At 43.6% G+C, this 13,911-nt stretch overlaps 1 protein-coding gene across 1 annotated transcript; it reads left to right on the top strand.

Moving 5' to 3' along the window:
* Positions 1-7,372: 7,372 nt before the first annotated feature.
* On the top strand, positions 7,373-13,392 carry cyp1d1 (cytochrome P450, family 1, subfamily D, polypeptide 1; the record flags this gene model as incomplete). Its single annotated transcript, XM_080433243.1, has 7 exons — positions 7,373-7,660; positions 8,444-9,079; positions 10,496-10,622; positions 11,116-11,205; positions 12,104-12,227; positions 12,609-12,695; positions 13,110-13,392. The coding sequence occupies 7 exons, from the start codon at positions 7,373-7,375 to the stop codon at positions 13,390-13,392; spliced, it is 1,635 nt and encodes a 544-aa protein (XP_080289369.1).
* Between the last annotated feature and the right edge of the window lie 519 nt (positions 13,393-13,911).

The following is a 13,911-nucleotide window of genomic DNA, read 5'->3' as shown; positions in this document are numbered from 1 at the left end:
TCAAGTCAACATTTGTAACTCAAATCTTTGCTTCTGGTGAGTCCCTGGAACAAAACATTTTGAGATGGGGGGGTCCGCGGCCAAATACATATCTAAAAATGTTTTCTAAATCCTATATGTTGCTATATCAGTGGTGCTCCAACTTTTCCATGTTTCCAGGTTGTCAAAGAGAACCAGTGGATTACAGAATCTAAAAACAAAATACTTTTTTATTGTGAAACAAGCATCTCTCTCACCTGTACCAGAGGCTGAGGTCGCGGTGGTCTCCAGTCCAATCACAGGCATGGTTCCTTCCGTCTCACAGTTGGTCCATTCGCCTCTCTCTCTCTCTCTCTCTCTCTCTCTCTCTCTCTCTCTCTCTCTCTCTCTCTCTCTCTCTCCCTGTCTCGCTCTGGGGGTTTCGGCGGTGGGGACCCGACAAAGCGCCTCCTTTTATAGCTCCGCTCCGTCCTCTAAAAAAGTCCCACTTCTCTACAGAATGTAGCGTAGAACGTATTTACACGCTTGTATAGTGTGTCACTTTTTCCTTGACGTGATAAGACACTTCCTGTCTTATCCCTTATCACCTTCTCCATCAATCCGGCCCCGTTGATCAGCCCCCCAGAAAAGAACACAGAAGTGGGGATAGCCTAATTGGGAAGATGTTTGCTTTGATAAGGGAACCCCTGTGGCGTCGCTGTCTCCCAGGAACAATGCGATCGCATAGCTGTGTCTGGCGTGCCTGTATTTTGATCTTGGCTGTCTGGAAAGAGCCCGCTTGAGAATTATCCCTTAGGACAACATAACCTCTGTAATTAACCCTCGTTAAACCATGAAAGGGCACCGCTGGAAACCGCATTTTGGGGAGAAAAGGCAGTGAAAACAGGCCCTGTCGTACAAGCCTCTCTCTCCTCTTCTTCCTCACGTTTATGTCTACAAATAGCCATTTGGATTGGATTGCAGTCTATGGCAGAATGCTATGTCATTGGTGTACTGTTGGATTTACTAACGAGTTTTAAATGTTTTAAACCCTCTATACTTAATACACTTGACCTGAGTTGGCTCTGTACTTGTTCCCCTAAGAATATGGGATGCTAGGGCTCGAGTCAAGTAAGGATATGACCAAATAACTAGTTGAGGGGTTGACAGATCACTCTTTGAAAATGTTTTATGAATAAATGTATGAATGAATACATTTCACCTTTTGTAGTGATTGGTTGGAAGTAGGGATGTTCGATATTGGCTTTTGTGCCGATATCCGATTGTCTGATTATTGTCCAACTCTTAATTTCCGATTCCGATATCAACCGATACCGATATATGCAGGCTTTTTTCACCAAAAGTAAACTGTATCACATCACATCTAATAAAATAAAATAGCTATAATATCAATATAATATCTAGTTCAGACCTCACAGATGCGCAACAGACAGTAAAACAAACAAGTCGATTCGTCTGCTGTACATTTTTCTTTAGTAGGTAAAGTAGCATGCATAAAAAAAACAATATCGATATTTTCCGGTATTACATTTTAATGCTATTATCTGTCAATCGGGAGGAGGATAATATCGGACCTCCCTAGTTGGAAGGATTGTTCAACCTTTCCAAAAAAGAGTATTAGCACTGATCTCACCATGTTTACCAAGTTGGAGCCACTCCGAGGGCAAAGGTCATTTTAGAAGACCCTCGACACCGGCAGAGGTTCACCACCTCCTGTTCCATCAGAGGAGGAGATACATGTTTTCTAGGACAGGACCCCAGATTTGGACCCCCATAACTCTATATAGACTGTGCAAATGGATCCAAATTCAAACATTTTAGTTCCATTTGTACACTCAGAGTAACAGACCCATATAATGTAGGTCCATTTTGTTCCTAACTATCAATCATTTAGCTGGGGACCCCCTGGAACCGCCTCAGGGCCCCTGGGTCGTCCCCATGCAGACCCAACCTGAGATTGGGTTATTACGGTCTATAATGGTAAATAGTGCATTTACGTAGTGCAGTGGTTCTCAACCAGTGGTCCTTGAAGGGGTTCCAGGTGGTCCCCAGCTAAATGATGCAGAGTTGGTAACCAAATGGACCCTTATAGACCTTATAGAGCGTAAAATGAAACCAAATGGACCCTTATAGACCTTATAGAGCGTCAAATTAAACCAAATGGACCCTTATAGACCTTATAGAGCGTAAAATGAAACCAAATGGACATGTGAACCATGCAGCAGTTAGTGGTTCAGTGTGTTGCTTCAAACTGTCTGTCAAACACTGTCCTGTGTCGATTAGTGTTGATTTTGATAGCAAATTTTGATTTAGTTTTAGTCATAGTCTTTTGAATAAAATTCCATTTAGTTTTAGTCATATTTTAGTCATCTGAAATGTTTTAGTTTTTGTCTAGTTTTAGTCGACTAAATATCATAAATTATAGTCGACTAAATCTACAGTTGATTTAGTCGACTAAAATATATTTTGGCGGTGCCTTGATGGCGTCGTAATGGCTTATTTTACACTTGGTTGCATGCTGAGAATAGCCAATCTACAAGCTCACACTGCGACGCGTTGTGAGCTTGTAGATCTGCTATTTTCAGAGCACAACACCAGAGTGCAACCAAACATTAAATGACTTGTCTTTTAGTTCTACTGGATCTCTTCTCCACTAGATCCCTCACTAACATTTTAGTCTAGTTTTTATTTGTTGACGAAATTGTCAATATATTTAGTCTTAGTTTCATCATAGCTTAGTTTTTATTTCGTTTTTGTCAGTGAAAAAAGGTAGTCGACCAACATTTTTCGTTATAGTTTTAGTAGGCGAAATCAACACTGTGTCAAGGACACTTTTGACACTAACTCAGGGGGAGCCGGGGGCGGGGATCGAACCGGGAACCTTCCGTTTCCCAAGCGGCCCGGGCCGCTCTACCTCCTGAGCCACTGCCGCCCCTGTAATCCATGTTGCATGTGACTCAATAATAAACCAAACACACCATTTAAATCAAGATGTCTCACAATTATTATGATTAAAATGATAGCATTTCTACCTCACTGGGTCCTGTGTGTGTGTGTGTGTGTGTGTGTGTGTGTGTGTGTGTGTGTGTGTGTGTGTGTGTGTGTGTGTGTGTGTGTGTGTGTGTGTGTGTGTGTGTGTGTGTGTGTGTGTGTGTGTGGCGCGCGCACGTGCTAATGACGTGGCAGTGCTGGCGGACTGCCGGGGCCTGTGAGATCCACACGAACCGGCGGGTCAAAGGAGCTGTTACTGGGCCTGACAACTACAGGGTGTCCCACGGTTGAGCCTGAACGAAAACGACGGCTCGACAGAGAGTGAGAGACAGACAGAGAGAGAGAGTGAGAGACGGAGAGAGAGAGAGAGAGAGAGTTATCAGATTCCAACTCCAGATTCAGTGTCATGTGTTATACTGCAATGTTAATCACATGAACCATATTGTCCCTATTCTCGGGGTGAGCATCCGGCGAAAACAAATAAATACTGTACTTAAGTACAATTTTGAGGTATTTTTTACTTCACTTGAGTATTTCTAATTTCCAATACTTTTACTTCTACTCCACTGATCTCAGAGGCAAATATTGTACTTATACTCCACTACAATTATTTGAAAACTTTAGTTACTAGTTACTTTTCAGATATAAATGATGATATTGTGAAACATACATTAACCACTTTAGCCCTATTTTATACATAGGCTATTTTCAAATATTTTAGTACTTTTACTTTTGGTACTTTAAGTACATTTTGATGCCAATACAGTGTCATGTGTTATACTGCAATGTTAATCACATGAACCATATTGTCCCTATTCTGGGGGTGAGCATCCGGCGAACATGTGTTGTGAGCTTCAGAGCTATTTTTACTGAGGAGATTTGGAGAAGAGGGGGGAAAAGTAGGAGGCCTAATAGCTCTGATAAGTCAAGGACCCCCAGTTTGGTCTGTATTTGGCCGTGGACCCCTATCTGAAAATGTTTTGTGCCAGGGACCCCCAGAAGCAAAGATTTGTGTTAAAAGAAATTCGCAAAGATTTGCACAAATTTTCAAGATTCTTAAAAAATAGCAGAACTACAAGCTCATACCACGGTACAAAGTGACACGCTGTGAGCTTGTATAGCTGCTATTTTTGGATAGCCAAAGTATAACATTAAAACTTAAAGTGGTTAAAATGATTGTGACACAAAATCACACATTTTGCTGGGGACCCCCTGGTGCCCCCCAAGGACCCCTAGGGGTCCCCGGATCCCACTTTGAGAACCAATGGCATATAGTGTAGACCCCCAAAGTATCAAAAGTTAGCAGATCCACAAGCTCGAAACGCGCTATCAACCAGGGGTGTGTGGTTTGAAGCTGGGGGCGTGGCCTCTCAGCTTGGGGGTTGTAGTTTGAAGCTGGCTTATCACCTTGGGGGTGTGGTTTCAACCTTTGGGCGTGGCCTATAGGCTTGGGGACGTGGTTTACAGCTGTGGGCCTCAAATATAGCAGATCTACAAGCTCGTAGATCATAGATCTTTGAGCATGTAGATTTGCTATCGGCTGGGGGTGGGCGTGGCCTATCACCCAGGGGTGTGTGGTTTGAAGCTGGGGGCGTGGCTTCTCAGCTTGGGGGTTGTAGTTTGAAGCTGTGGGTGTGGCTTATCACCTTGGGGGTGTGGTTTCAAGCTTTGGGCGTGGCCTATATGCTTGGGGACGTGGTTTAGAGCTGTGGGCCTCAAAAATAGCAGATCTACAAGTCTAAAAGTGGTACAAGAGAAGCCAAATACATGAGCCCAAATGACACTTTTTTTGGAAGCTGTGGGTGGGCATATCACCTTGGGGTTGTGGTTTGAAGCTTTGGGCGTGGCCTATTGGCTTGGGGGCGTGGTTTACTTCTCACTGAAACTGCCTCCCAGTGTATTTTAGATGGAAACTGTTCACTGTAGGCAGTCTAAAACTGAAAAAATGTACGCCCCATGCACAATACATGAGCCCAAATGTCTTCCTTTTGACCAAAAAAATCATGGGTCAAAATAGCCTTTTCAGGTTGAGAGAAGCACTTTTTTGATATTTCCCCTGTAACTTTCTCCCAGTGTATTCTAAGTGGAAGGTGACGCCGAAAAGCGACACGTTTAGAGCTTGTATATCTGCAACTTTTGCTACTTTTAAATGTTTAATCCTGAAAAGTAACAGTTTTGTATGAGGTTTGCACTTGACAGAGACGATACAGGATTTAAGCAGTTAAAAAGGATAATCAGCCAAAACTAAATCCTTCAAGCTGATATTCCTTGCATTTTGTCCAGCCCTGAACAAAACAACATTATTGTCACATCACTGGTTTACAGAGTAGAGTGGGTTCTTTCTTTCTTTCTTTCTTTCTTTCTTTCTTTCTTTCTTTCTTTCTTTCTTTCTATATTATTATCAAAACCTAACCTTTTCCCTAAACTTAACTTCGGTAAAACTATGCCTAAACCTAAACTTATTTCTAACCTTAACCTCAGTTAAACAAATACAAGAATACAAGAACCGCTGGTCCGTGAAAAAGAATGGATGCGGGCGTGTTTTGGGGCGAGTCTTCCGGTTACCCTTTAACATTAGCTCCTTCTCATTTGTTTGGGGTGGGCCTGTCCCTGTACATACAAGTGGAATACATAAATAGCTGTCATTGCTGCTATAGCTACACACAAGAACAACACAAGGCAACATTTCAACATCAAAATGATCAACAGCTTGATAACATGCTAGTGAACCTTACTGCAACGGCTTAGGTTTAGGCATAGTTTTTGTGTGGTTAAAGGTTAGGATTTAGGCATAGTTTTTGTGAGGTTAAAGGTTAGGGTTTAGGCCTATAACCACGCCCACCTGGGCGAAACACCAAAGAAAGAGGGAGTCCCCTCACTTCACATGCATCAGGTCCAGCGTGGTGGAAAGTAACTAAGTACATTTACTTAAATACTGTACTTAAGTACAATTTTGAGGATTTTTTTACTCCACTTGAGTATTTCTAATTTCCAATACTTTTACTTCTACTCCACTACATCTCAGAGGCAAATATTGTACTTTTACTCCACTACAATTATTTGAAAACTTTAGTTACTAGTTACTTTTCAGATATACATTATGATATTGTGAAACATACATTAACCACTTTAGCCCTATTTTATACATAGGCTATTTGAAAATATCCGATCAAGCTCACAACGCGTCGCATTGTGAGCTTGTACATCTGCTATTTTCAAATATTTTAGTACTTTTACTTTTGGTACTTTAAGTACATTTTGATGCCAATACATTTGTACTTTTACTCAAGTAACATTTTGAACACATGGCCTTTTACTTGTAACAGAGTATTTTTATATTGTGGTATTGCTACTTAAGTAAAAATATCTGAGTACTTCTTCCACCACTGATCAGGTCACGTCCTTAACTGGTCACAGACAAATATAGAAAGAATTGGAGCTCCACCTTGTGGCACATATCAGAAATTGCAACTTAAGAGACAAACGGACAGTCAGCAGCATGCAGTGTACTGTATGCTGTGGTCAGAGGGCCGGGTATCCAATGAGCTCCACAGCTGAGGATGGCTTTTGAGGCTATGTGTGTGAGTTTCTCAGTGGCCTCTTTGCACACACACACACACACACACACACACACACACACACACACACACACACACACACACACACACACACACACACACACACACACACACACCAAAAAAAAGACTAAATAAATATCAGCTGAATGAACAGTTCTGATCTTCCCTCAGTCAGTCGGTCCTAACGGTTCGGTTCCATTCGGTTCCATAGTCGGTATCTTCTGGGACCGGTTCCCTGCCCTGAGCCAAGTTTTGGGGCTTTTTGTACAAAGACAGCAGCATCGAACCCTTTGCAGGTGGCAGAGCTGAACTGAAGAGCTCATCATCTCTCCACTGACTAGACACTCAATACAACCAGTTCACACACAGCTCTGTCTCTCTGGTGAGTAACCTGCTCTGTTCCATACTGCTCTTTGTCTAATTAATATTCACTCTACACGCTAATAATAAGGTTATTATTATTTCGATACTACTTTTTATACATTTACACTTTATACTGTAGAACTCTCCCTTTTTTTCTTCTTTTGTAGAGATAGACAAAATGATGCTTTAAATGATGAAAATGTAAAGATGTATTTATTTCCTCACAATGTATCTCACTGTAGACTGAATTTGTTGCTCTTACAGAATACATGGATATGTCATCATGTCAGATTAGAGAGTTCTGACCTTGCAAAGTATTCTTTATCTCTCTTTCAACTCTGTCTCTTTCTTTTGGTCCCACTCTGTCTCTATTTCTCTCTCACACTCTCTGTCTGTCTGTCTGTCTGTCTGTCTGTCTGTCTATCTCTGCTCAGCCTCCACAGCGCTCCAGCATGATGACGATGAGACTGACATTTAGGATTCTCCCCATCCAGGAAAGCCCCTGTGTCTCCCTGTCCGCTCTCACGGTGGCTCTGTGCGTGGTCACCCTCCTCCTGGTGGCCCTGAGGGGCCGAAAGGGCCACAAGTACCGCTACCACAGGCAGCAGCAGCAGCAGCAGGACCACATGAATTACCCGGCTCCCCCGGGGCCCAGACCCTGGCCCCTGGTAGGAAACCTGCTACAAATGGGAGACCAGATCCACCTTTCTCTGACCCGCATGAGACTGGAGTACGGTGATGTGTTCAAGGTGAGAAAATAATCATTTATTTATCTCTCTCTTTCATTCATTGCTGCTCTCCTTCCTCGCTGCTACTTTGTAACCTCAGGCACACATACCTGCTACAGTACTTATGCTGCTTTTTATAATGCACAGCAGTGCATTATCCTGTACATTATATTACTATATGCTGCTTTATAACTGCCTTCTTCAAATTGCCTTTCTCATGAATGTCTGGCATATCTGACTGCCTATGTATATGTATATGTATATGTATATGTATATGTATATGTATATGTATATGTATATGTATATGTATATGTATATTAGGCATGTAACAATTTATCGTAAATCGATTAAAATCGATTAAAACTGGCGACAATTTAAATCGATTTAATAAGACATGTATCGTGATGCAAACAGCAGAGGGCGAGTTAGAAAAAAGAGAAGTTTTCAGTCATTTGCTATTGTATAGATTGTATTTGTGTAAGAGGAAAAAAAAGATGTTTCGGTCATTTTGTCTAGAAAATAATTTCGTGTTATTTATTTTTTTGAAAACTCGTATCGTGAGTTGAATGAATCAACTCACTCATTACATGCCTAATGCATATGTATATGCATTTTTCTTCACTCTATTAGGAGCATTTGATTACCTGACCTGTTTTTATCCTGTTATCCCTGCTCTTCTTTCTATCTCTATTCTTCTTCCACCTTCCTACAAAAACTACAAAGCTTTTGTTTACACCTGTAAACCAGTAATGTGACAGTAGAGCTGTTTCTGATTGGCTTTCACATCCATCATGTACGTTCCAGATCCGCCTGGGCTCTCTGACCGTGGTCGTCCTGAGCGGATACGGCACCATCAGGCGGGCGTTGCTCCGCCAGGGCGAGGCCTTCGCCGGACGCCCCGACCTCTTCACGTTCTCGGCCGTGGCCAACGGGACCAGCATGACCTTCAGCGAGAAGTACGGACCGGCCTGGACGCTCCACAAGAAGCTGTGCAAGAACGCCCTCAGCTCTTTCTCCCAGACCGAGGCCAGCAGGGGATCCGGCGCCACCTGTCTGCTGGAGGAGCACGTGTGCGCCGAGGCGGCAAAGATGGTGGAGGCGTTTCGGCAACGGGCGGCCGAAGGGGAAACGACGCCGGAGAAAGGCCAAGACACTGCGGCCGGTTTCGATCCCGCGGTTCCTCTGGTCACCTCGGTGGCCAACGTCATCTGCGCCCTGTGTTTTGGGAAAAGGTACGAGTACGACGACGAGGAGTTCCTCGCCATCGTTCACATCAACAACGAGGTGCTCAGGATCTTCGCCGCCGGGAACCTGGCCGACTTCTTCCCCGTGTTCCGCTACTTCCCCAGTCCGTCGCTGAGGAAGATGGTGGAGCACATTCACAGGATGAACGGCTTCATGGAGAGGAGCATCGAGGAGCACATCCACACTTTTGATAAGGTGAGGGTGGCTGGCACACGCACACACGCACGCACACACACACACACACACGCACGCACGCGCACACGGATGCAAAGCACAATACACAATTTCAGAATATATCTTCATTGTCACATCACAGGTTTACAGGTGGAAAGAAATGGGTGAAATGCGTTTTTCGAGAGTGCTCCATCATAATGTGTCACGATCATAATGCCACTCTAATAGCATTCATAATGTTAATGAAATAGCAGATCTAGAAGCTAACATGTCATATTGTAATCTGCAATTGTGGTTAAATACAAAAATAAGAATTAGTTTATATTGAAATCTATCCAAACATTGTGATTGATTATTTAAATGTGTTTGCTTATAAGTGAAATGTCCGCAAATGGAAACTTTAATCAAATCTAAGTCTTTCATACCGATTGGATCATTTTGCACTTTTTGATAAATATGGGTCAAAACCTGGGTGATGGGTAGTTCGAGGACTGGGTCCAGAATGGGGTCGTGGGCTCCAGTCTACTCAGAGAGAACAGGGTCATAAGATGTCCTGAAATGGCTCATGCTCTGGACGGATGGCGTGTCTCTAAGTGTTGTTCTCTGGCTCCACTGATCCGCTGTCCATTCTTTAATCTGACGCTACACGCACACAATGGATGCTGTGCACGTCGTTGTAGCCAAAAAATATGACAAACGAGTCCCGGGAAGGAGCTTTTGTTCTTGCGCAGGGTGGCTAAAATGTTCGCACGCACTCTAATTAGGAATTATCGTTCTGCTGGAAGACACGCGCCGTTCTCTAGCTTAGCATCAATGGTTCCTCTCTTCTCTGCCCCCCCACCCCACCCCACCCCACCCCACCCCCCTGATTCTTTATATAGATTGTTATTTTTTTGCAAAGCACGTGCGCGTGCTTGTGTGAGTGTGTGAGTGAATGTCATGTGTGTGTACTGTGTACTAATATACAACAGGTAGTTCCGACCAAGCAATCTGATTGGTTAAAATAGCTATCTAGCCGTGCTTCAAACCAGCATCATAGCACGGGCCTAATCACATTAATAAATCACTCCGCACTGAAGTCCGCACCTGATTAGACCATATATGGCACAGCTGTGCTGTGACGTCACGCTGTCCCACGGTAGGAAAACAAACAGCACGGCGAAAATAGACGATCTACAATTTCACAACGCGTCGCCAGGTATCGTACGGCGAAAATAGCCGATCTACAAGTTCACGGCGACGCGTTGTCAGCTTGTAGATCAGTTATTTTGGCCACGTGACACGGTCGTACGATGGAGCATATAGCCTACTGGAATTCATTCCACTGCGCAAGCATTGATAGCTCAGCTGTGTTGATGAGACGGTGCCTCAGGCTCATAGCGCTGCTACAGGGACTATTTAATGTCTCACAATACTGTATATTATTTGTACTTCCAGAATTGCACCCGGGACATCACTGATGCCCTGATCGCTCTGTGTGAGGACACACACCTGGACCCAGAGGACAACGCTCTGCTGTCCAACTCTCAGATCATCCACACTGTCCTGGACATATTTGGAGCAGGTTACTCACATCTCTACCACTTTACACTGTCCTCTGGACATATTTAGAGCAGGTTACTCACATCTCTACCACGTTACACTGTCCTCTGGACATATTTAGAGCAGGTTACTCACATCTCTACCACGTTACACTGTCCTGGACATATTTGGAGCCAACCTGTGGCCCCTATTTTTGGGCATGTCATTGTCATTATTGTCCAAATGTCCAAACAGTTATTTTGGCTATGTGCATGGAGGCGTGTGTAATGACAACTATTAACAGATTCATGAAGAAAACAAAAGTAGCGATATGCTTATGGGCTCTGCTATGCTATGGGGTCTGCTGGGGACACTGGACCCCATGGCCAGTCATTTGAGATCAATATACAAGTAGGAAAAAAAGGCTATATGTTATTTTAGTCCGGACTTGTCCAACTAACAAACATACATACCACTGCTTTGAGAACTAATTGTTGTTGACCATGGTGGTGTCGTCATCCTTTATTCCCAATCAGGATTCGACACCATTATCGCTGGCTTACAGTGGAGCCTGTTGTACCTCATCAAGTTTCCTGAGATCCAGGGCAAGATACACCAGGAGATAGGTACTGTATCATTCATATTACACCAGGAGATAGGTACTGTATCATTCATATTACACCAAGAGATAGGTAGGCTACTGTATCATTCATATTACTCCAGGAGATAGGTACTGTATCATTCATATTACACCAGGAGATAGGTACCGTATCATTCACATTACACCAGGAGATAGGTACTGTATCATTCACATTACACCAGGAGATAGGTACCGTATCATTCATATTACACCAGGAGATAGGTACTGTATCATTCATATTACACCAGGAGATAGGTACTGTATCATTCATATTACACCAGGAGATAGGTACTGTATCATTCATATTACACCAGGAGATAGGTACTGTATCATTGCCAGACCCAGGGGGTCAGGCCTACATGAGGCTTTGTCGGTCCCCTTTTCATCCATATATGGACAAAAAGGGGGTCAGGCCTACATGAGGCTTTGTCGGTCCCCTCTTCATCCATATATGGACAAAAACGTTTTCTTACATGTCCCTCTTTTTGATTGGCCAAGCTTAGCGTGACGTAGTGCTCTGATCTTCAGATTTCAACCACTAGGGGACTGGCAGTGCTCCGAGGAGCACTTTTTCTTGTTCATATTACACCAGGAGATGGGTACTGTATCATTCATATTACACCAGGAGATGGGTACTGTATCATTCATATTACACCAGGAGATGGGTACTGTATCATTCATATTACACCAGGAGATGGGTACTGTATCATAATGCATGGTGTGCACCTCTGTGTAGTCTGTGCTATGTACACCCTAAGTTTGAATGGGTCTGATAGTGGCGGTTCCCAGTGTGATAAAATAAGATAAAATAGTAAATCAATCTATTTATAAGAAATAGAACTTATTGAAGTTCAACACTGTCGTTTTGTCTGTCTTTGATGTAGATGAACACATCGGCTCAGCCAGACTACCCAGGTTTACAGACAAGCCTAAGATGCCTTTCACTGAGGCTTTCTTATACGAGGTGTTCCGACACGCCTCCTACGTCCCTTTCACCATACCTCACTGGTAAGACACGCCTCCTACGTCCCTTTCACCATACCTCACTGGTAAGACACGCCTCCTACGTCCCTTTCACCATACCTCACTGGTAAGACACGCCTCCTACGTCCCTTTCACCATACCCCACTGGTAAGACACGCCTCCTACGTCCCTTTCACCATACCCCACTGGTAAGACACGCCTCCTACGTCCCTTTCACCATACCTCACTGGTAAGACACGCCTCCTACGTCCCTTTCACCATACCTCACTGGTAAGACACACCTCCTACGTCCCTTTCACCATACCTCACTGGTAAGACATGTCTACGTCCCTTTTAAAGGTGCTGTGGTTCCAACAACCACATGGCCTTTAAACCCTCCATCTTCTCTCCTTCTAACAACCACAGCACCACAACAGACGTCATTCTGAACGGATTCTTCATCCCTAAAGACACCTGTGTCTTCATCAATCAGTATCAGGTCAACCATGATGTGTGAGTAACCATAATGATTTATCAAGAAACCTCTTTTCCTTGTGTTTATTCTAAATATGCTTTTTTTCCCTCTCCGTTGTGTCTTTCCTTTTTCTCTTCACTTAATTGATTAATTAATTAATTCACTGGTTCTCAAAGTGGGGTCTTGGATCCCCCAGGGGTCCTTCAGGGTCTCCCTAGCTAAATGATTGATGGTTTGGAACCAAGCTGACCATTACAGGCCTGTAACTCTGAGAGGGTACAAATGCCATCTGTATGCTTTCAGAGTTATGGGGTCTGTGGCCTAATGCATACCAGACTGGGGGTCCTTGAAAAACAAAGAAAAGAAAAACAGTGGCTTTTTAAAATCTGTTTTGTACCTAATTGTTCTCTCATTGGTTCATTGATCCTCTTGTTCTTTACCTCATCACCCAGGGACCTGTGGGAGGATCCAGACACGTTTCGTCCAGAGCGCTTCTTGGACACGTCGGGCCTCGTCAACAAGGAGCTGACAGAGAAGGTTCTGATCTTCGGCGTGGGGAAGAGACGGTGCCTCGGCGACGTGTTCGCTCGCCTGGAGATGTTCGTGTTCATCACCACGCTGCTCCACGGCCTGAACGTCCACAACGTCCCCGGACAGGACCTGGACCTCACCACTGACTTTGGACTCACCATGAAGCCTCACCCCTACCGGATAACCATTACTCCCAGGCTCTAGAACCTACGAGATCAGGGGTCTTCAACAGGGGGTCCGGGACCCCTAGGGGGTCCTCAGAGTTACTACAAGGGGGCTGCCAAATCTTTGTGTGATAGGAACCCTTTTTCTTTCTTTCTTTTTTACATTAACCACTTGAACCCTAGCGTCCCTACTCTGACGGGAACATTAGCCGAAAATAGCAGATCTACAAGATCACGACACAATGCTAACACTCACTCTACTTATAACTGTGCCTTTATAATGTAATTTAAATGTTTAAGAGATTTTTTTTGTGTGTATGTAATATATTGAAAATGAATAATAAAATGAATCATACAAAACTATTGAATACAGTATGTTTACTGATCTTTGATGTCTTTTGAGAGGGGTTTTACACTGAACTTTGCAGGCCCACATCCCCTAACCATATAGTTTTCAAACATGTTTTATACGGACCCCCATATAAAAATATTTTTTTGCCAGAATGTTTAAAAAATATGCACAAACCTTTCAAACCTTTCCACATGTTTTGGATATAGC

Source organism: Gymnoscopelus braueri, assembly GCF_963280865.1.
Source record: "Gymnoscopelus braueri genome assembly, chromosome: 7".
In the NCBI taxonomy this organism is placed as follows: Eukaryota; Metazoa; Chordata; class Actinopteri; order Myctophiformes; family Myctophidae; genus Gymnoscopelus; species Gymnoscopelus braueri.
Note: the sequence above shows the minus strand (reverse complement) of the source record. Positions and strands in the feature narration are given on the sequence as shown.